The 23,395-nt window shown below is 38.9% G+C and overlaps 1 protein-coding gene across 4 annotated transcripts in view; it reads right to left on the bottom strand.

Annotated features, from left to right (window-relative positions):
* Positions 1-22,577, bottom strand: part of TBC1D31 (TBC1 domain family member 31) — a 46,016-nt gene extending 23,439 nt beyond the window's left edge. The window contains exons 1-6 of one of the 4 annotated variants that reach the window (XM_080646447.1): positions 22,294-22,577; positions 18,102-18,248; positions 13,297-13,412; positions 9,638-9,816; positions 2,711-2,862; positions 1,212-1,371 (exon numbers count right to left, since the gene is read on the bottom strand). In XM_080646447.1, coding sequence (XP_080502573.1) covers positions 1,212-1,371; positions 2,711-2,862; positions 9,638-9,816; positions 13,297-13,412; positions 18,102-18,248; positions 22,294-22,370 — 831 coding nt within the window. In that variant the 5' untranslated portion in view covers positions 22,371-22,577. Of the gene's footprint in view, positions 1-1,211; positions 1,372-2,710; positions 2,863-9,637; positions 9,817-13,296; positions 13,413-18,101; positions 18,249-22,293 lie in introns of those variants that run through there. The other 3 variants (XM_080646450.1, XM_080646448.1, XM_080646449.1) reach the window with 3 other exon arrangements.
* Between the last annotated feature and the right edge of the window lie 818 nt (positions 22,578-23,395).

Below are 23,395 nucleotides of genomic sequence, written 5' to 3'. Positions count from 1 at the left end.
AAAAGCAAGGTGCACAGCTCTAGAAAAAATGGGAAAAACACAAGACTAACAACAGTGGGTATGAAGTGTGAATACCGGGGCAAATGGGAGAGAGGGAGGAGTAAGATTTCACTGTCTGCCTATATATATTTTTATGATTACAACCGCGTGACTGTGTTACCTGTTAAAAAACTTAAGGATGGAGCTGGGTGGAGGGGGGAAGTAGGGAGAAAACAGAGGACATCTATAATACTGTCAACAATAACAAATAAAAATTTTAAAAATCTAAGATATAATAAACATATGCACATGATACATATACATACACACACACATCATGGGCATATACAAAAATTTGTTAAAGTGTAAGACCCAAGATAATAAATTTAAAACAAAAAAGTTAATGGAAGTTAAAAATAGTGACAGGAATGTGAAGTACAGCATAGGAAGTATATAGTCAATAATATTATAATAGCCATCTATGACGCCCGTTGGGTACTAGAAATATCAGGGGAATGCTTTGTAAAGTATATGATTGTCTAACCATTATGCTATATAACTGAAACTAATACAAAATAATATAGAATATAAACTGTAATTTAAAAAATTTTTAATAAATATTTTTTAAAAGTTAAGGTCAGACTATACTCAACTATTAAAAAGAAAAAAAGATGTGTGTTGGGGGTGGGGTGGGAAAAGCACTTTGTATACTAAGGCAAGATGCAAAGAAACATGTTTCATAGGATTGAGGTAAGCAATTATGGTAGATAAAACACTGTTCAACAAAGTGAGAAAATGGTAGCTCTAGTCTCACCTTTAATCATTACAACCAACAGGAGGGTTCATAGGTCATTTAAGTTTCTATGCTTTAGTGTCATAATCTGTAGAATGGTGAGAATACCTTCCTTGCCCATGCTCAAAGAATTTAAAGTTCAAATAAAAAATAACATGTGAAAGCATCCTGTAGACTATGAAGTATGGCATGAAATTAAAATACACTGATCTTAGGAAAAATAAATGAAAAGGTACCCTTTAGAAAAAGAGTACATTGCCAGTAACATACAAAACCCAAGATTAAAAAATTCTTTTTCAATTTTAGACTCTTCTCAATATATTAGCAATTTCAAATCCTTGTAACCATAAGGGTACAAGTTAAATGAGAGGGCTATTACAGTTCAGAAATTGGTATGATCCTTCTCAACACGGAGAATGTCCTGCGTTATGTTACCAACCTGGTTAGAACCAGCATCGAAACTATCAGGAAGAAATTCTAGATGGCGAATGGCTCGAACTTTAGTAGGCATCTGGATAATTCTAAATAGCTGTTTCGCTTCTAAGCACCACAAATGAAGATGGTTTGATTTGCCTCCAGCGGCCAGGACTCGGCCATCTCTAGGTAATAAAAAGGTGAGAAAGTAAGACTAGCTGAATTGTTCACAGTGGCACTGTCCAATTTGATCCAATATGATGATGGAAAGGTTCTGCATCTTTGCTGTCCAATATGGTTACTACGACCCACACGTGATTGAAAACTTACATGTGGCTAGTGCTTCTAAGGAAATTAATTCTTAATTTTATTTTTATTAATTTAAATGGTCCCATGCACCCAGTGACAACAATAGGGAAAGCTCATGTTTACAGTACACATATTTTTTTTACCTATTGTGCTAAGAAATCAGCTTAACAAATATTTGTTTGATGACTTAATTGGGGGTTTTGGAGTAACATTTAGATTTTATGTCATACTCTCAAAGTCAGTTACCACTTTCTACATTTCACATATACTATACAGAATTGGTACAGCATTGCTATATGAAAAACCAAAACCCCCAAACGTTTTCTGCTCAAACAAAGCTACTTTATGTTTATAAAGTACGAAGAGAATTAGCTTTACTGATTTGCAAGGTTGCTTCTCATTCATTCACCAGGCTTGTCAAGTGTCCACTATCAGCCAGGTCTCATGCCAGACGCCAGGGACACAGTAGCGAACAGACATGTACAACCCTGCTCTGAAGGGATTTTCAGTCTAGAGGAGGGGTGGGGAACCTTTTTCTGCCAAGGGCCATTTGAATATTTATAACATCTTTCACGGGCCACACAAAATTATCAACTTAAAAATTAGCCTGCTATATTTGGTCAAACATTTAATTAATTCACCCCTAATGCCTTGGCAGGGCCGGACCAAATGATTTTGAGGGCCTTATATGGCCCATGGGCTGGACATTCCCTAACCCTGGTTTAGAGGAAGGCAAACAGACAAACAAATGAGCCTGATCTCAGCTGAGCAATTCTATAAAGAACCGTGCAATGAGTGGCGTTGCAGAGCTGGGGAAGGAGGAGAGCTGCGCCTGACTATAGTTATTCAACAAGTGCCCTTATCCTTTAAAAATACACACTGAAATATTTATGGCAGAAATGATATGCTTGGGCTTTGCTTTAAGACAATGCAGTAGAGAAGCAGTAGGTGGAGTTAGAGATTTTTTAAAAAGTGCCTATTAGCTGGTGATGATTATAGCTAATGAAAGTATTGTAATTAGGACTCCTGTACTTTTTATATTTTTGTGCATATTGGAAATTTTCCACAATAAAGTAAAACAAGTTCTACAGACTATATCTAAGTTTGAAGGAAACTTTTTTCTCACACGACAGTAAGATACTGAATGAAAATTTATAAAATTTTACTGAAAGTTAAATTTCTTAAAAATTCTCAGTGTCTTAAAATGCACATTACCTGGTCACAGCAAACACTTTGTATAGTATACTAGAGCTTTCGGGTGGAGCTGGCAATTGATATTTACAAAAAAGCGTATCACATTCCCAGGCGAAGATGGAATTATCTTTAAAGCAGCTGAGGATGGTATTACTTAATGGTAGGAAGAAAACCTAAAGATGGAGAAAAAAAGTCATTGTCATATAAGGATCATATAGCTCTCCTTAAATTTAAAATTACACCATTAGCCAAACATTTTTTTAAATTATTTTTTCTTGAACTAGAGAAACATACATTCACAATATATAAAAGGGAATAATACTGATATTTCACATACCATTATAAATTAAAAAGGTAAAATCCTTTAAATAAAAAATAGGTGACTATAATAACAAGGCAATTCATAAAATACTAAGTAACAATTAAAAGATATTTAACCTTAGAAGAGATTCAAATGAAAATAACAAGATACCATTTTATGTGAATCAAATTTATTTAATAATACACACACATATGTATATACAACTACACATATACTCACATATGTATTATATTTACAAACTATATACTTATATAAACACTACATTAAATACTACCTACTGATAAGTGTTAAACATAATAAATGGTGAAAGCATTGGAAAAGGGCATTGTCACACATTGCTGCTGGTAGTCAAAACTGGTTAAAAATGCTGTACAGCATATCTCAATAGCCTTAAAAATACATATCTCTTCTGAACTAGTCAATCTGTTTCTAAGAGTTAATCCTTTGGGAGGGAAATCAGCGAAGTGCTTTAAGAGAAATATTTGTTGAGCATTATTTATAAAAAATGTAAAAAGCTGAAAACAAATACATGATAATATTTTTTTAGAGATTTAATTTACTTAATGGACAAGTAAGACTAAAATTGATAGCAAACTTGAAAATATCATTTTACTAATTTCTCGAGTTTCAATGGCCTCAAATATAATTTTGTGTGTCATCTGTGTAAAACACATGAAGAGAGGGAAGGAAGGAAAATAAGGAAAGAAAATGGAAGAAACCAATGCATTAAGGATAAAATATTCCTGCCCATCCTCTCAAAATAAATCCCCTCAAATGGGTTGAAATATTTCACATGGTTTGAACCTTGGTTACATCTCCAGCTATTTATTCTTTGATTCCAATCTAGAAGAGCCTCCTTAACTATATAGCTTATTATAACACTTTATATTTGAACACATTTTGTCATTGTTTCTACAGATGTGTCTTTAAAGCTTTATTATTATTTTTAAATATATGATTGTTTTCGTGTTGGAAAAAGAGGAGTGGGACTCAATGAGGAGGCAGAGCACCTTTAGGAAGTCGTGGCCTCTCATTCCAATCCTTGGTTTGTCACAAACCTTTGCAATGTTACTAGTTTCAGAAGGAAGCCTGTTTCTCTTGGAATGCTGCATTCTTTGGAGGTGAAGTATTCAGTGTCTTTTAACAGTGGATTGGAGTGTCTCTTGAGTATTTAGAATCTGGATACAGCTATTGTCACAGTCATGACAGACAGCAAGCCAGAATGACTGTCTAGGGGAAAAGCAAACACCAAAACTACAATGGCTTTTCCCAGTGTTACAAAAATAGTGGGTTAATAAGGCTCTTTCTGAAATACTTCTGCAACCTTGACTCCAATTTCTGTTAATGTCACCCAGCTTATTATATATATATACAGTTAAGAAGTAATATTATACAAGAACTAGAGGCCCGGTGCATGAAATTCATACAGAGGGGGTGGGTCCCTCGGCCCAACCTGCACCCTCTCCAATCTGGGAGCCCTCTCCAATCCGGGAGCCCTGACGGCTTAGGCCCACTCCCTGTGGTTCTCTGCTCTCTGTGGGGCCTGGCCACTCCGCGCCCACTGCCCAGAGGTCCTCTGCAGCCAGGGCGGGACACTTGCCTCATCACCGTGGCGATGAAGCAAGCATTCTGCCAGGCCACTCATGCTGCCCATTCTTAGTGGCCGCCCCCCCCCGCCCCCCCCCCCCTCCGCCCAGGACTAGGGGATTCCAGAGGGGCTGAGTGGACTGGGTGCAGCCATCTTGTGGCTATGGGTGCTGCCATCTTTGTGACAGAGTGATGGTTAATTTGCATATTACACTTTTATTAGATAGGATTTCAAGGAATTGTAAGCCTTAATTTTCTCAACAAAAGTTGCAGGCTATTGTCATAAACTCTGTTTTTCTCATATACATATAATAGTATCTTTTTTCAATAATAAACAGTGCTAAGAAACACATGATAATACATAATAATGCACTATAGAAAATACTGGTTAAATAAAAAAGCCTACTCGGGATCCATGTTAACAGGACGTAATAAAAATGCCCACTCAACTTCTGCCCCTGCCTGATCTAGCCAAACTCACTTTTGTCTTTGGCTCACTTTGTCAAAGACAACCTCTGGGAGATCTCTTGCTAAAAGATCCAGGAAGGCATTTATAATATAAGGGCCATATAGAAAGAATCTGTAACAAATATAGTGTACTCTATAATGGATGCATTAAAAGATGGTTTCAAAACCAATGTCAAAAAAAGTGACAATATACACTGAGTGGCCAGATTATTATGATCTCTGAATGCATAATAATCTGGCCACTCAGTATATATCCTATATAATAAAAGGCTAATATGCAAATTGTCCCCTCGACCAGGAGTTCGACCAGCAGGCAGGCCGGCCAACCGCCCATGTTCCCTCCCCCTGGCCAGGCTGGCTGGACCTCATCCATGCACTAATTCATGCACCGGGCCTCTAATACACACACACACACACACACACACACACACACACACACACACACACACACAGAGTGGCCAGATTATTATGCGTTCAGAGATCATAATAATCTGGCCACTCAGTGTATAAATAAATTCATACAATATGTTAAAAAAGGTGACAAGATTTTTATTATAACTAGCAACGTTTTTCTAGAAAAGTAATAAATTTATTCCTACTGAGAGAAGCAAAAGCTTAAAAGTTAATGAGCATCAGCTGCTATTTTAGGGGAATAGCTGTGATAAATTATTGCCTACATGATTATTCATTACTAGATCTGTGATTTTAATTGCCAGAGTTTAATGATTATAAAATTGTTCCTAATGAATCATGCCACTATTTAGATAGTGTCATCTCTTGACAAGCATAAAAAGCTTAGAAAAAAACTGTAAAAGCACTAACAAATGTACAAGGATGAGGCTGTGGTTTTTCCTTGGAAAAGATGAAAATCCTATGCTTTTCAAATCTGTTTTTGAGAGGTACGTGAGCTTTTATCCAAATTTAAAGAGTACAGGCTAGTCATAAGAGCAAGTTAAGTGAGCAATTTTAGTGAACTCCTATTATATATACAGAGATTAAATTAAGTTCAGTAATATGCTCTTTATTAAATATTTTCTAATATCCATCATGAAATCTTTTCTGATACATACTGAACCACAGAAATCCCAGGGTTTACTCCAAAACCCAAACAAAGAGCTAAATAACCTACCTCCAAGCATCAGGAAAAGAATAAAAATTTACTAATATGAAGAGGTGTAACTAACCGGTTTATGTGAAAGCAGGAATGACTTTGAAGTAAAACAGGCTTTGATTCAAACTGCAACTCCTCTATAAGCTGTGTGACACCTGACAAGTTACTTAATGCTTCTGAACTTCAGTTTCTCTATTTGTACAATGAGGATAATGGCATCTACTTTTTAGGATTATTTAAGCTTAAAAAGAACAAAGTGCTAAGTACATAGTAAGAACTCAATAACTGGTATCTATTACTATTAGTATTAATTACTGCCACTGCTAGGTACAAAAATCAGTGGAAAGCTGTTGGAGTGGTAGGTTCTTTAACATTTGAAATCAAAGGTCCATAGTTCTCTATCTGAAACCCATGGGGCCAGGTGTGTTCCAGAATTCAGAATTACTTCTGACGTGAGAAAAGCAATATGATGCATATTCTATAAATTTATGTGGAACCCCTAAGTGAACTGGAGCAATACCCCACACTCAAAAACATTAATCTTTCAGCCTCATGTCAATTCAGTCCAGGCTCTGCTGCCAGACGAATTCAAGTCAGATCAGATTTTGCCACCAAGTGAGTTATTGAACAATTTTGGGCTTTTTGAATTACTAAAGGAATTGTGCATCTATTTAATGTGTTTTTAAAAAATAGCCTGGCCGATGTAGCTCAGTAAATGAGCGTCAACCTAGGAACCAGGAGGTCACAGTTCGATTCCTGGTAAGGGCACATGCCTAGGTTGTGGGCTCGATCCCCAGTGTGGGATGTGCAGGAGGCAGCTGATCAATGATTCTCTATCATCATAGATGTTTTTATATAGTCACATTACAGCTTTTTAAGATATTTAATTGCATAATCCCATAATGGAGCTAAATAACAGGTAACAATAATAATAGATAATAATGACAGCAATAATAGAAACAGCAGCTGCAGCTAACTTTCACTAAGCACTTACTATACAACAAGCACTGTATTGAGTGCCTTGCACAGGTGATCACATGCAATTCTGAAGCCAACCATAAGGTATTATTACTATTTTCATCTTATACACATATGAGAAATAGCTTGTCTAAAATGTTTGACATGAATCTACTCATGCCTTTATGCTTCTAGTTTATAAGAAACAGAGGTGAGAGATTGAGTTAAATGATCAATGATAAAACAGTAAGACGAAGCCAGAATATGGGGCATTTTCTAAGACAATTAGCCTGGTCTCTCACTCAGAAAAAAATTGATGTTATATAAAGTAAAAATGGTGGAGGACTGTTTCAGATTAAAAGAGCCCTCATAAAATGAGACCCACAGCATCATCTGTCATCATGTGCCATAGGAAAAAAAAAAATCACAAAAGTTCTACTTAAAATATAGAATCAGAAACTAGAATAAAAATATAGTTTGATAAGAATAAAAGTCTTGCTTTACAATTATTTCCTATTTTCAGCATAATAAACCAGGAATGTCAACATCTGGCCCACCTCAGGTTTTTGTATAGCCCAGCAGCTAAGAATGGTCTTGACATTTTTAAATTACTTCATTATAGATGCTTATATAAGTACACACATAATATCCTCAATTTTGCTCTTGGCCTAGAGAACCAAAAATATTTACTAGCTGGTCTTCTGAGAAAAGAAAAAGTTGGCTGGCAACCGATAGACTACGCCGCTTTATTTTGGAACAATATATTTACATGAATACTGCATACTATACATACTTTCCTACACTTAATTTTATTCTCATATCACTAACTTTGAGTCCTATTTTTAAAACTAAAATGTCTAAATGTCTGAGCAAGGTTAAATTTGGCAAATACCCAGTGTATTTTAATTTTAATTTCATGGTAAAAAGAGCAGATGGTTTTTGTGTCATTGTTTTATAACTGTTTCCATTGTGGGTTCAACTCCCAAAGCTCTCTTCTTTAGAATTTAAAATTCAATTTAAGTACTAAAGCAATTAAAGAAACAACCTACTAAGACATTTGGCCTAAATCCCCAAAGAGTAAGCTGGCTACAACTTTTATCTTTCTTTAATTATCAAAGGCAAATTAAAGAATTTTGGAATCTCCATGGAGACTGTAAAATAAATTTCTGGTTGACATACACTGCTACCTGCTCATGTTAATACCAGAGAACTTAAAAGCAATACTGCATGAATAACAAAACTTGAAGCAAAATAATTACACGGGAGACCGAGACAAACCTGAAAATAGTATTAAGCTAATCAAATAAAAAAAATTAAAAATTAAAACTTAAAAGCAAAAGAAATGGATTTTTTTTAAAAGGTGATATATGTATACAATAGAATATTGATCAACAATAAAGAGGAACAAACTACTGATACATACAATAACTTAGATAAATCTCAAAAACATTATGCAGAATGAAAAAAGCTTTACACGTATCATTAATGACTATGTGGAATTTTATAACGGACAGAACTAATCCATGCTGGAGAAGCTTCAGGGCAGTGCTTATCTGGGAAGAGATAGCATGGACCTTTCTGGGAAAATGGTAATGATAGGTCTGCACAGATTACAAAGGTGTGTGCATGCGTCAACACTTAACAAATGAATACTTAAGATTTGTGTATTTCATTATATGAATATACATTACATATATACATATATATATATATATTACATCAAAACATACTGAACTTAAGTATTTATGGGCATATATACTTTAAAATGAAAAGAAAGATGAATTAATAATAGAGGGACAGAAAAATGGTTAGAACCATAACATAGTTTAGTAACATAACGGGAGGTCTAGCCCTGCTGGTGTGGTTCAGTGGTTGAGCATTGACCTATGAACCAGGAGGTCACAGTTTGATTCCTGATCAGGGCACATGCCCGGATTGTGGGGTTGATCCCCAGTATGGGGTGTGCAGGAGGCAGCTGATCCATAATTCTCTCTCATCATTGATGTCTCAGTCTCTCCGTCTCTCCCTCTCCCTTCCTCTCTGAAATCAACAAAAATATATTAAAAAAAAAAAAACTAAATAAAGGGAAGTCTAGTATAGGAACATGTCAATGATAGAATCTAGATGGGGGTGTACATGTGCTCACTATGAAATTCTTACAAATTTGCTGTTTGTTTGAAATGTTTCATAACAGAATGTTGGGGGGTTAAAACCTAAAAACAAAACCAATCAGCTAAATAAAAACTATCAACTTGCTAAAGTTGAAGTTATATACTATAATAATAATTTTTTTAAATAAGAAAAAAAGTTTAGTAAGGAATAAGCTGTAGCCATAGGCAACATCTTCAATTCTATAGGCCACTTTGCTTTGCTTGTTGTTGAGTTACGAAAACACTGGTATGTGGGACAAATGCATCATTACCCTTAAATCATCTATAAATCCTGTTGGCCAAGAAACTAGCCTGAGAAACACAATTGACCAAGATGTTCCCCCTCAACTGACCTTTTGTATACCCACAGACTGGAGAATATTCAGCTTTCTTTTTCTCTGAAAGGTATCCAAGTCCCAGAGCTGTGCCGTATCAGAAGAAGTAGTGATGGCGTACCTCCCTGATGCATGCACAGAGATCGAAAACACCGATGATTCATGTCCTCTCATCCAGCTAACCAACTCCTTGGTGACTGTGGTAAAAAGTAAAATGGTTACACTAAAATGGGTAAAACACTATATATCATCCAAGAACTAATTCAACTGATGACTAGGCATTATGAGGCACCTCCATTAATCTACAAAAATGGAAGCCTGTGTCTCGTTAATAAAACACACTATAGGACATGTTAGTAACATGTATATGTATCATGGAGGCATGAGGATGAGGCCAAAAAGGATTTAAGAAAAGCCTTCAGTGTGATAGGGAGCTCAGGCTTTCTCTTGTGAGGAATATTCTCATGATAGAGAGTGCTATACCCCATCTGTGTTTTAGAAGAGCATTTTGAGGTACCTGGTGGATCTATTGGAAAGGGGAAGAGATTAGACAAAACGACTAATTTATGTGCTGCTGTAACAACCCAGGAAGGAGATAAGGAGAGTCTATACTAAGAATGTGGTGATACAGAAAGGACAAATTGAAGAGCTATGAAGGATAAAAATCAAAGGACTATGTGATCAAATGGATATCTGGAGATGAAAGAGGAGTTAAGATTCCAGTGGTCCTAGTTTAGTTACGTATACAGATGGTCATACTACTAACTAACGTGAGAAATAGATAAGGAGGAACAGATTTAGCAGTGTGGGGAGAAGGGATAATGAATTTGATTTGAAAAATTGATTCTGAGGTACATGTGTGTACACATGTGCATGTGTGTGTGACATACAAGCAGAGAAAACAGCCAAAAACTGTTCATGATAGTTATCAGTGGGTAGTAAAATCATAAGTGATCTTTAGCCGAAACCGGTTTGGCTCAGTGGATAGAGCGTCGGCCTGCAGACTGAAGGGTCCCGGGTTTGATTCTGGTCAAGGGCATGTTCCTTGGTTGCGGGCACATCCCCAGTGGAAGGTGTGCAGGAGGCAGCTGATCAATGTTTCTCTCTCATTGATGTTTCTAGCTCTCTGTCCCTCTCCCTTCCTCTCTGTAAAATATCAATAAAATATATATATTTTAAAAAAAATAAGTGATCTTTATTTTCTCTTTACATTTTGTGTCTCCAAGTTTTCTATGGTAAGCATCTTTTAATCAGTTTTTTTTTCCCTCCAGAAAGATGGATATGAGGAAAATAGAAAGCAAGATGTAACTCTGAAGGTGGGGGGCGGGGGGGGAGAAACAATGGGGATAAAAAAGGGGACATTTGTAATACTTTCAAAAATAAAGATTTATTTTAAAAATACGTATATCTGGGAAACATTAAGGCACAAAGTATGTCAAAACTAAAGACAGCAGAACAGATAAACCTTTAGGGAGAGAGTAGTGGTTTCTGAGCTCCAGTCAAAAAGCCTGGCATTAATGGCCAATTTTTCACGAATCTTCAGTAAAATGAGAAAAATAAGAATAATGAGTTTTTCAGAAAGCTAAATTTAAAGTACTACTTTTTAATCTAGTATTACATCCTTCTAAGTTTCTTTATGTTAAAAAAAACCCTTAGTTTTATGAAGTTATTTTTCCAATGTCAATTAGCAAAACTAAAAGTTGACAACCTATGTGGGTTCTTCTACTTTTTCTTTTTAATTGGGTCAAAAATCCAAAGTCTAGGAGCTGCTACTAGTATAAGAAGCCAAGAGAGAGGCTACTATAGAAGCTGTCAGAAAGGGGAAAAACCAAGAGAAAAGTATGAAAACTAAGACTCTTAAAGTCACCAAAGTGTTAAATGCTACTGAGAGTAGAATGAGAGTTTAAAGAAGATTTAAACAATCAGAAGTTACTCATGACCTTGGAGATAGAAATCTCAGTAGCATGGAGTTGGGGGAGCAAGAATCAGAATCCATTGATGGATGCTTCAAAGATGCAGGACTTGGTAGTAAAGAGGGAGATAGTTGGAGAGGTGAAGACAATATCTAACAAAGGGGCCTCATGGTGCGGGGAGGGGAGGGTATCAATAAGACAGAAGAAACTATGAAAAGACGGGACTAAGACAGAAGAACAGAGTGGAATATAAGGAAAGCAATCACAGAGAAGCATAAAGACTTAGTTTTTCAGAATTTCTGTGACAGCAATGTTGGTAATACCAAAAATTGGGAACAGTTTAAAGTCCATCAATAGATAATAGGTTAAATAATTCTGGTTGTGCAAATATCAACAGAGTAGATAGAATATTTAGTAATGATGTCAAATATACGTATGAATTTTTGAGGTAAGAAAATGTTGCACAAACAATATAGATAGATGATCATGTTAGAATGTAGAACAGGTATATGCATGAAAACAGACTGGAAAGATAGGTCACATTACAAAATCCCTGTGTCTCCGGGCATCACTGAAGACCACTGCTTTTTCTCTAGCATGTGTAGTGGTGATGAACTGCAGGGAATAATTCAGCTAGAATGCCAGATTGGGAATCCTGGCTCTTCCACTTAGAAACTGTGGGGCTTGGGTCAAGTTACTTTTGTGCCTCATTTCATTTGCAAAATGGGGATAAGAAGTACCCAACTTCATAGGTTATTATGGTGATTAAAATTAATTAACATGTATCAAGTCATAGAACAAAGAGTAAACACTGTCAGCTATCACTATTATTACTATTATTATTATTATTATAGTTTATATTGTTTTAAACATAACACATCAATTACTTTAATAACAAGAAAAAATACAGTTGAGATACCTTTTTTCTTAGTAAGAATAAGAGATTCAGTTTATAGAACTCTACACTCTATAAAAAATGTTGTATAAAATACATAGGTTATATTTAAAAAGTATTATTCTGCCATGTGCATTTGGAATTTGGCCTTCAAAGGGAGGTATAGTCTTTATCCAGGCTCTGGGGAGGCACCCTCTAAATCCCTGGGACTTCCCCAGGGATAGGAGTGTCTTTGTTATTCAGACAACAGCTGACGGTTTATGCTAAGGAGAGAACCTCAAAGTGGAGGTCGGCCATACCAGAAAGACCAACCATGGGAGTGATTAGAAGGTTGGGGCTTTGGGCCACATATCAGCCCGACCTCCATAGAGAGGATGAAAGGATGAAAACCGAGTTCATCCAGGAGGGCAATAATCCAATCAATCATGCCTACACAATGAAGCCTCAATTAAACTCTGGACGTCAAAGCTTGGGTGAATTTCTTGGTTTGGCAAAACTCAGTGGGGATGGCCACACATCGAAGCTGAGAGCATAATGCATCCTGGAGGACAATGGAACCTTCTCAGATTCCACCCTATGTTTCTTTCTTTGGCTGGGTCTAATTTCTATCCTTTTGCTACATTAAAACTATAATCATAAGCATAGTGCTTTCCTGAGTTCTGTGAATCATCCTAGTGAATCATCAAACCAGAGGGTACTTGTGGGAAACCCTGAGTATACAGCCAGCTGATCTGACGAGAGGATGGCCCTGAGCCCCTGAACCTGTGGCTAGTGAGGGATGGCTTTTGGGGACTGCTCCCACATACCCCTTGCAGGATTCCAGTCTATATTTTACCCTGCTTCAAAAGACAAATAGGAGGACTTCTTACCTGTATCGAAACATTTAATAGAATAATCAGCTAACGCCACAAGGAATTCAGACTTCCTATGAAGATTAAAGGCCAGAGCTGTGCAAGCTTGTGCTGTTCGCTGAACAAGATTAAACCTATTAAGAGATGACTGCATTAGTATCAGAAATTCTTCCAATAACCATCAATTTTATGTTGGAGGAATCCTTAGAGATGAAGAAAATGAAACCCAGGCCAAAAATAGATTATGAAGAGAGCTAAATGCCATGTAAAGGAGTCTGGATTTTACTTACACAGTGCGAAGCCAGCAGAATTATGATCAGGCATGTCTTTTAGAAAGATGATTCTGGCAGCAATGGCACATGGATCGAGGGACAAGGAAGAAGTGCTTACTAAGAAAGCTGCTACAGAGAATCTCAACCAGAGTTATGAGTATAAAGTGAAAGAACAAATGAAAGAGGTGTCAGAAGTCAAGTGGAGAGAGGCTCAGTGACCCCCTAACATGGGTGACGAGGGAGAAAGCAGGAATTCTTCACGTGTACATGAAGATGAGAACAGATATTCCGTAAGGTTATCGTAATGATTAACTACACAATGACTAAATGAAATAATATGTTAAGTGCTTAGCAGAGTACTTGGCACAAAGCTAGAATTTAATCTACAAAAAAATACATTTTTCAAGCTTGGGCAAAAGATGTACAAGTTTGGGGACAGGAAAAAATAAGTTGGATTTTAAACATATGGAAATTAAGGCCCTTGCTAAACATTTAGAGCTGCTTTATCCAAATGAAATATAATGCAGGCCACATGTATAATTTAAATTTTTCTAGGTGCCACTTTAAAAAAGTAAAAAGAAACAGTCAAATGAATCTTAATATATTTTACTTAATTCAATATGTTGAAATGATATTTCAACAATTTATTAAAAATTAATGAGATATTCTACATTCTTTTTTTTTTCACCCAAAGTCTTAAAAACCCAGTGCATATTTTACACTAACAACACATTTTAATTTGGACTAGCCACCTTTCAGGGGCTCAAGAGCTCCATGCGGCGAGTGGCTGCATGGCAGCCGGTCTGGAAGCTACCCAGAAGCAGTATTTCCATGGCAGCTGAGTGAAGCCAGAGGCTTGGTGGTGGTAAGATTATCAAAGAGAAACCTGGAGTATGGAAGGAAGCAGGCCAAGGACAGATCCCAAAGTAGCACGACAATAAAGTGAAGAAGAGTTAGCGAAACACGGTAAAAAATAAAGAGGTAGAAAAATCAGGAAAAAGTTGTACCTGGAAGCATCAGAAAAAAAATTCAGGGAGGAGGGAAGAAAAGAGCACTTAATACAAGAAAAATTGTAGAAACCACTGGATTCGGCAATTAGGAAGGTTGTGAGGAAGCCCAGCAGAGTGGATTTTAGAATCGGGCCAGATGTCAGCTCTGCCACTTACTCCCCTGCTCTGCTGTAAATATTTACAGAGAGAACAAGGATGTGGACAAAATAAAAGAGAGGACCTCATGACCAGGGGTGGCTATAGAAGACAGAGACTAGCCCTGGAAGAAATTAGGATCACCTACTTTTATGAATAAAGTGGCAAAGAGGTGCAGATGGTTGAAGTTTCAGATATATTTGAGGATGCTGTTGGGGAGGAGGAAGGGAAGCTTGATGGCAACAGTCAAAATAAGAGTAGGGGCCAACACGAGGAAATTGATAAAGGTTTGAAAGCCTCAGCAGTTACTTTGGCCAGTGGTCGGCAAACTCATTAGTCAACAGAGCCAAATAACAACAGGACAACGATTGAAATTTCTTTTGAGAGCCAAATTTTTTAAACTTCTTCTAACGCCACTTCTTCAAAATAGACTCGCCCAGGCCATGGTATTTTGTGGAAGAGCCACACTCAAGGGGCCAAAGAGCTACATGTGGCTCGTGAGCCGCAGTTTGCCGACCACGGCTCTAGGCTGTTGGGCTCAGTGGATAGAGTGTCGGCCTGTGGACTGAAGGATCCCAGGTTCGATACTGGTCAAGGGCACATGCCTCAATACCCTGTGACGTGCCATGGAGGAAGCAACCAATCAATGTGTCAGACACATGGATGTTTCTCTCTGTGTCTCCCCCTACCATCCATTCTATAAAAATCGAGGGAAAAATATCCTCCGATGAGGATTAACAACAACAAAAACAAATACTCAGAGGAGAATGGGAGAAGCAAATAACAAGAGAAGCAACTAAAGCATTCATTATTCTGTAATGTAGCCAATCAACAATTATTTCTATTTCATTTAGCAGTGGGAGCAAGGGAGAGACAGTTGTATTGATTTAAGACCGGGAATTGGCAGGGTAGGTTAGGCAAGAGTAAAGGGTGGGAGAACTGTAACCATTACATTTTTGGTAATGAGGAGAAACATGAATAACAGACTTCTATCTAGATAAATAAATAACAGATGACCTCTTCTTTTCTTGAACTTTTTGAAAATAAGTTACTGAGATCATGTTCACTACAAACAAGGAAAATCTCCTGTGTGATCACAATACAACCATCAAAATCAGAAAATTACATTTATATATTACCACCATCTAATCCTCAGATTCCATTCAATTTTCCAGTTGTCCAATAATGTCCTTTACAACAAAAGGGTCAGTTCAGATTCATGCCCTTACTTGTCATGGGTCTGGTTTCCCTCTATCTGGAATAGGTCTTCAGTCTTTCCACAACTTTCATGGCCTTGACCCTTGTGAAGATTACAGGCCAGTCTTGTAATACAATGCCCTTAAATTACCTTTGCTGGTGATTCAACAGATTAGATTCCGGTTACATGTCCTTGGAACGGAATATCACAGAGGTGACACTGTATGCTCGTTACTGTATCTTATCAGGTAGCACACAAGTTTTGATTTGTCCCACTATTAATTTAACTGTAACCATTTGATCAGGTGGTGTTTAGCAGGCTTCTTCACTATAAAATTACCCCCTTTCCTCTGAAATTAATAAATATTTTGCGGGAAGTACTTTCTGACTATGCAAATATCTGCTCTCATTAAACTGTTGAGTGCTGCACAAATGCCTGGATTTCTATTTTATTCAATTAGTTATGATCCATTAATTTTAATACATCATTATTTATTTTAATACTCAAATTGTTTACAATATGGCCTGAGGGAACTCCTTCAAGCTGACAATTATGTCCTTGTGAAACATTCCCATTATTTTTGAAAAATTCCTTCTTTCTAGCTACAAAAAGTACCAGGATCATCTTGTACTTTGCCTGCCTTCATCCTGAAAGTGGTCATTTCTGCAAGAATCCTTGAATCCTTTCAGCAGATGTGGTATTTAGAAAAGAAGAACTGAACATGTTCTTTGTTAAGCAGGGAAGGCTGTTGTTGCTCCTAGGTCCTATGAATGGACAAAGCTAGGAAGTATATGTAAATATCATTCACTCATTTGCTCATACACACACCTCTATTTATTTCTATATCTATACTAGAGTCCCAGTTCACGAAATTTGTGTGGGGGGTGGGTGAGGGAAGGTGTCCCTCAGCCCAGCCTGCACCCTCTCCAAACTGGGACCCCTCAAGGGATGTCCGACTGCCCATTTAGGCCCGATCCCACCAATTGGGATTGTGAGAGGGCAGTTGGACACCCCTCTCACAATCCAGGACTGCTGGCTCCCAACCGCTCGCCTGCCTGCCTGCCTGATTGCCCTTAACCGCTTCTGCCTGCCAGACTGATCACCCCCTAACCACTCCCCTGCCAACCTGATCGACACCTAACTGCTCCCCTGCTGGCTCAACTGCCCCTAACTGCCCTCCTCTGCAGGCCTAGTCACCCCTAACTACCTCCCCTGCAGGCCTGGTCCCCCCCCCAACTGCACTCCCCTGCAGGCCTGGTCCCCCCCCAACTGCACTCCCCTGCAGGCCTGGGTCACCCCCAACTGCCCTCCTCTGCCATCCCGGTCACCCCTAAGTGCCCTCCCCTGCGGGCCTGGTACCCCCCCAACTGCCCTCCCCTGCAGGCCTGATCCCTCCCCATTGCCCTCCCCTGCTGGCCTGATCACCCACAACTGCCCTCTCCTGCTGGCCATCTTGTGGCGGCCATCTTACGTGTTGGAGTGATGGTCAATTTGCATATTACCCTTTTATTAGATAGGATATTCAAAACCAGAGTTCGCATAGATATGTCAAATTGCAACCCAGTACCACAGACTCATTCTAGTTTCCTTCTTTTCCAAGAATTAGAAACCTGGCCCCCATTATCCTCAATATACTCATTTGATCAACGCCCCTATCTTTCTCACGATTGTCCTGTCCCCCATGCAGATACCTTCTGACTTTGGCTGGGCAGTCTCAGGTCTCCCTCTCAAATGTCCCCACTGCTTGAATGCCTCCCTTGATGAGTCTCACTTAATTGCTTTTGTACTAAGTCACTAAGTTGTTCAGCAAAGGGAGAGAAGAGGAAGAAGAGAGAGAATCAATTCTTTAAGATCCCTAAATCTAGCATTCTGATACAATGTACAAAGAAATTGTGTTCTTTCTAAATTGCCGAATGAAGCACCAGACATTTACTGACAAATTTGCAATAATAAATATTTAAGTTTAAGGAAAAACAAACTACTAGAGATACTGTTAAAACTAGAACTTCATTTAATTCTCTCAAATGTATAACCGTATTATCTTTCTATCCTTCCCCTCTTTCTTCCATCAGCATTAAGACCAGTGTTTTTCAAGGCACCTGAAACACAGCAAGAACTTAATAAACCTTCCTGGATGAATAAGTAATAGCAGGTACCAAAAGTCAGTGAATTAATAACATTAAGGCAAATATCAAAAGTATCACTCACCTGTTGCCAGGCAAGTCAAAACCATAGATATTTCCTTGATGGTCCCCAGCAATTAAGCAATCACCTGAGCTATCAAAAGCCACATTCAAAAATCGCAGAACTTTGGGAAGGTAATCAGAAGTGGTATGAATGATGTTCACTATAATTCTGCAAAAAAATACCAAACACACACACATTAAATTCTATGTCAGGCATTAGTTATTATGAAAAATATGGCTTTTATAGCATAATTCACTAATTTTGAAGTTGTTTGCCTACCCATTCTTCCCTCTCCTACTATTGCTGCTGTTTCTCCTCTCCTAGAAGCAATCCTACAATGATTTCTGAAAACGGTTCAGAAAGTTACTCATCACAGTAGCTATTGTTCATTTAGTCATCAAACACCTGACAAGTCACCATGTGTCAGACACTGAATAAGCCAGGAACTAAGAGTAATTGATAGACACGGGTACTGCCCTCATGGAACACATTTAAAAATAGATGCATGTAGGAACAGATTTATAAATTGTGATCGATAGACAATAACAGGATATAAGAAAATGTATTTTGGATTTAAATTGTTACAGTAAGCAGCAGACATGATAAAAACAACGAGTTTTCTATAAATCACAAGCTACCGTATGTAAAGAAATTTCAATCCAATATTCCAAGATTAAGATATCCTAATGAGATTTTGTTTTTGTGACATAGTGTTCCAAAGTGAAAGTGCCCTGGAGTTTTATTTTCAGCTATATTTGTCTAAAGTTACTCTTTTTTTTGAGAGAGAGAGAGAGAATATTTACTGAAAAGTAAGCTATTTAAAACTTACAGCACAAAATAACTCCTTAAAATATGTGTGTATATTCAGGTCATCAACCAGAATAGCCCCATTCTTGATTGCAATAATAGTTTTCATATCATGAAAATATGACTTTGGGGAAATTTTTGAATTTTAATATTAGAGACATCTATTTTCCTCAGTATCATTTCATTAAAAAATACTAAATTGAATTAAGTGCATTAAACATTTTCTTCAGTTTATCTAAAAAGGGCTTTTCAGACTCATTGGGCAAAACAGCAAAATTCTTTTAATGCTCACTTATATCTAGTCCATGACAAAGAGTCTGTGCTTCCCCAAACTTTAGTTAGGCTCCTGACCTTCTAACAGGCCCCATCTGCGCACTTCCTTATGAAATCTAATTTTAGCAAGAACTCTGCTTAGTTTATTCAGAATCCCCTATCGGATAGGGCCTATCCTCAACACCCGATCATCCTTGATATGTGATCTTGTTCCTAATCTTCCTTCTCCCAAGTGACGTCTTACCACCCTGGCCTGTCTTCAGTCAGAATCCTGTTAGGTCGGTTTAGCCAGAACTCCCTTCCCCAGATGCTTTCTCTTAATAATTTTCCATCCACTGACCCCCACCCCGTTCCTTGGCTATAAATTCCAACGTGCCCCGGCTGTATTCAGAATTAAGACCAGTTCTCCACTGAGGTCTCTTTCCCACTATTGCAATAGTCCTGAATAAAATCTGCTTTTACCATTTTAGCTATTGCCCAACTCTGTTTTTTCTCTGATACCCTCAGCGGGAGAGGGGAGAAATAAACGAATTGAAATGACAAATAATAACATTAAAATGTTCCCAGGCAATTAAACTCAGACAGAGCAAATGACTTTTGCCTCCAGTCTTTTTTCTATAACATTTTTGTGTTTGGATTATAAAATTACATGATCATTGTTCAAAATAGGGAAAATACAGGAGAACACGAATACATACATAAAAATGATTACAACCTTACCATCTAACTATAGTCACAATGAATAGCAGCATTCTCCCCTTCTAATTTTCCATATAAATCACCCCTACTAATATTTATTTTAGAAAAACTGTCTCAATTGCTCACAGGTTGCCTGATAGAGTTCCTAAGTCCTTAAACAAAATGAAAACATTAAATTATGTACTCAACACAAGGATGAGACACTATTTTAAAGTCTTCATAACACCCTACGACAACCCTGTCTGGTAGGTACGATTATCTTCATTTACAACCGTAGGGATTAATTTGTCCAAGGTCACAGAGCTAGTAAATGGATATTTAATTCAACTAAAGTCCATCTGACCCCACAGTCAGTGCTCCCTGCTCTCTCAACACCATAATGAAGGATTTTTAACAAACAAAAAGAAAGCTGTTTTAGTGGAAGAAGTAAATAAGGACATTTGCACACAAACTTGTTTCTTTCATTTTTGGAATCTTGCACATTTAGCTAGATGTTTTATAACAGCAAAAACAGAGAATTATTGTGGATTGGCAATAACATTTAGAATATTTACAAAACGTCAGAAGGAGGGGTGGTATTTACAAAGAAAAATTCCTACTGAAGAATCCCAACGCTGGACAAAACATTTTATTCCGTGGAGGCGAAGGGGCGGCAGCACTGTTAGAGGACTGATGGCAACCAGAAACCAAACCAGCTGCTGGTATGACGACTAGCACTGTGCTGCTCAGGGCATGCAGAGCTGGCGCTTAAAAGTCTGTTGCTTTGTAGAGGAGCAACCCAAGGATCAACAGAAAAATTACAAGAACAAGAAACACCCTGAAACACAAACTCAGGTGATGAAACAAAGTCCAGGAAATCCTAGGGAATTAGAAGCGAGATCAACCAGTGTTGCAACTGGAACCAAGATGGCATCACTTTGGGGCAAAGGATACCATAAAATCACACAGGAGAGGCTGAGCCTTCAACAGGACAGATATTTAGGAAGAGAATGAAAAGCAGGGCTGGGAGGGAGGGATAAAGAGGCAGAGCACAGAGGGTTTTCAGGGCAGTGAGAATATTCTGTATGGTATTATGATGGTGGATACATGTCATCATACATTTGTCCAAACCCATGGAATGTACAACACCTAGAGTGAATCTTATTGTAAACTGTGGACTCTGGGTGATAATGATGTGTCAATGTAGGTTTATCCACTACACCAAATGTACCACTTTGGTGGGGGATATGGATATTGGGAAGGCTATGCATGAGTGGGGGCAGGCGGTATATGGGAAATCTGTACCTTCCTCTCAATTTTGCTGTGAACCTAAACTGTCAAAAAAAGAAGAAGCCCTAGCCCAGTGGTCGGCAAACTGCGGCTCGAGAGCCACATGCGGCTCTTTGGCCCCTTGAGTGTGGCTCTTCCACAAAATACTACGGCCTGTCTATTTTGAAGAAGTGGCGTTAGAAGTTTAAGTTTAAAAATCTGGCTCTCAAAAGAAATTTCAATCGTTGTACTGTTGATATTTGGCTCTGTTGACATATGAGTATGCTGACCACTGCCCTAGCCGGTTTGGCTCAGTGGATAGAGCGTTGACCTACAGGCTAAAGGGTCCAGGTTCGATTCTGGTCAAGGGCACATGGGGAGCGTGCAGGGGGCGGCCAATCAATGATTCTCTCATCATGGATGTTTCTCTCTCTCCCTCTTCCTTCCTCTCTGAAGTGAATAAAAACATTTTTTTAAAAAAATGAAGAAAAGGTCTATTAAGAAAAAAGGAGCAGAAGCACTGGCCTTACTAGAAGGCTGACCTACCTTGTAGAATGTGAATCCTGCATCACTTCCACTAAACAAGCTAAAATGTAAACTCCAGAGAACCGGACGTTTGTTTGTTCTATTACTGTCTCTGCACTTGGAAGCTGGGCACATAGTAGGTGCTCACTAAATAGCCGATGAATGAATGCTTGCCTGAATGCGGACGAGGACTGAAGGATGGACAAACTGCGGCATTTGGAAGGGGTGAAAATGCACTGTTCTCCTTCGCCCTCATCTTGAGTTCTTTTCCAGCTGCAGTAGCTAATCAAGTCTTACTGAGAACCTACCAGGAATACCGTAGGATGCTATGGTGATTTAGGCAGGCCTAGTCCTGGCATCACCAGGAGCGCAAATGCTCCCACGAGTTTCCGAGGACCACCTGTCTCCTGCTCCAGGCTAACCTGGTCACACCCTGGCCCCCGGGACTGGGAAGGGTCTGCACCTCCTTAAGTCACCCAAGCCAGGCATCCGGGGCAGATCAGAGCCAGAACCAGAACCTTCCCTCCCACCCCGGCCGCCCCTGCACCCCTTCCAGCGATCCTCTCTAACAGCCCCTCCAACGCCTCTCCAAAAGCGAGGACCCGCCCCTCGCCGGCCTCCACCCCCTGCACAGCCAGTGCCCTCCCGCCTCGGCCTTTACCCGTCCCGAGCGGCCGGGGTTGGCTTGCGGTGCCATAGCTTGCCGCTCTCCTTGTTGCCCAGGTCTGTGCTCTGCATGTCGGAGCCCACCCGCGGCGGCCACCCGGCCGGTGACAACCGTCCGGTGCTTTCCCGGCAGGCCCCGCGCTCTAGGCCCGGGAAGTTTGAGCGCCAGCCCGCGACAGCCAGATCTCCCTCTGCCAGTGCCAACCACGCGCAGGACGCCGGCCTTGCTATGTACAGCCAATCGGAAGGCGGTTTCCTTCCAAACTATGCCCGGCAATCCTTCCCGCTTCGGACAATGGAATAGGCCAACGACCTTTTAGACTCCGCCCCTTTTGAGGTCCGTCCCCCCCCGGGAACCAAAGCCTTCTGGGAATCGTAGTTTTCTGCAGGTGGGACATAGGTGCGAGGAATAGTAATGGGAATTCTGCATTCTGGGGTCCTCGCGGAATTTTAGGCTTCCAACGGAGGCAATAAAAGTGATTTTCTCCTGTGGTTCCTACATTCTGTTCTATATTGCACTTAGGGATTAAGGGGTTGTAGAGACAACTAATAGAGAACCAAGGACTCAAATATAGAGAATTGAAGGCTTCTTTTTATTGAACATTTAAGCTCGAAAGAATCCTTGCAGAGTCCACTTTTCTCAACCTTTTCACCGCGTCATGATTATGTTTTCAATTCTGTAATCTAACAGGAGGCTCCAATATTATGGTGTCCACCCCACCAATCATGATCCAGAAAAGTAATGTCATCATCAACCATTGACCTCAGTTCTTTTTTGTAAAACTTCACTAAGCACTTCAATAGTGCTTACTGGGTAACAAACACCCTGCCAAGTGCTTTATGTATATTACCTCATTGAGTTCATTTAATCTTCATAGCAAACTTACAATGTTGGCAGTACTATTATTCCCATTTGTAATACTCTATGAGGTCATGTATTGGTTCCCTGAGGTTGAAGGAATAAATTATCACAAATTTGGTGGCTAAGAAAACAAATTTATTCTCTCATGGTTCTGGAGGCCAGAGTCTGAAATCAAGGTGTTGGCAAGGCCTCTCCAGCCAGAGGCTCTAGGGGTAATTCCATTCCTGCCTTTTCC

This window comes from Plecotus auritus, assembly GCF_963455305.1.
Source record: "Plecotus auritus genome assembly, chromosome: 11".
NCBI lineage: Eukaryota > Metazoa > Chordata > Mammalia > Chiroptera > Vespertilionidae > Plecotus > Plecotus auritus.
Note: the sequence above shows the minus strand (reverse complement) of the source record. Positions and strands in the feature narration are given on the sequence as shown.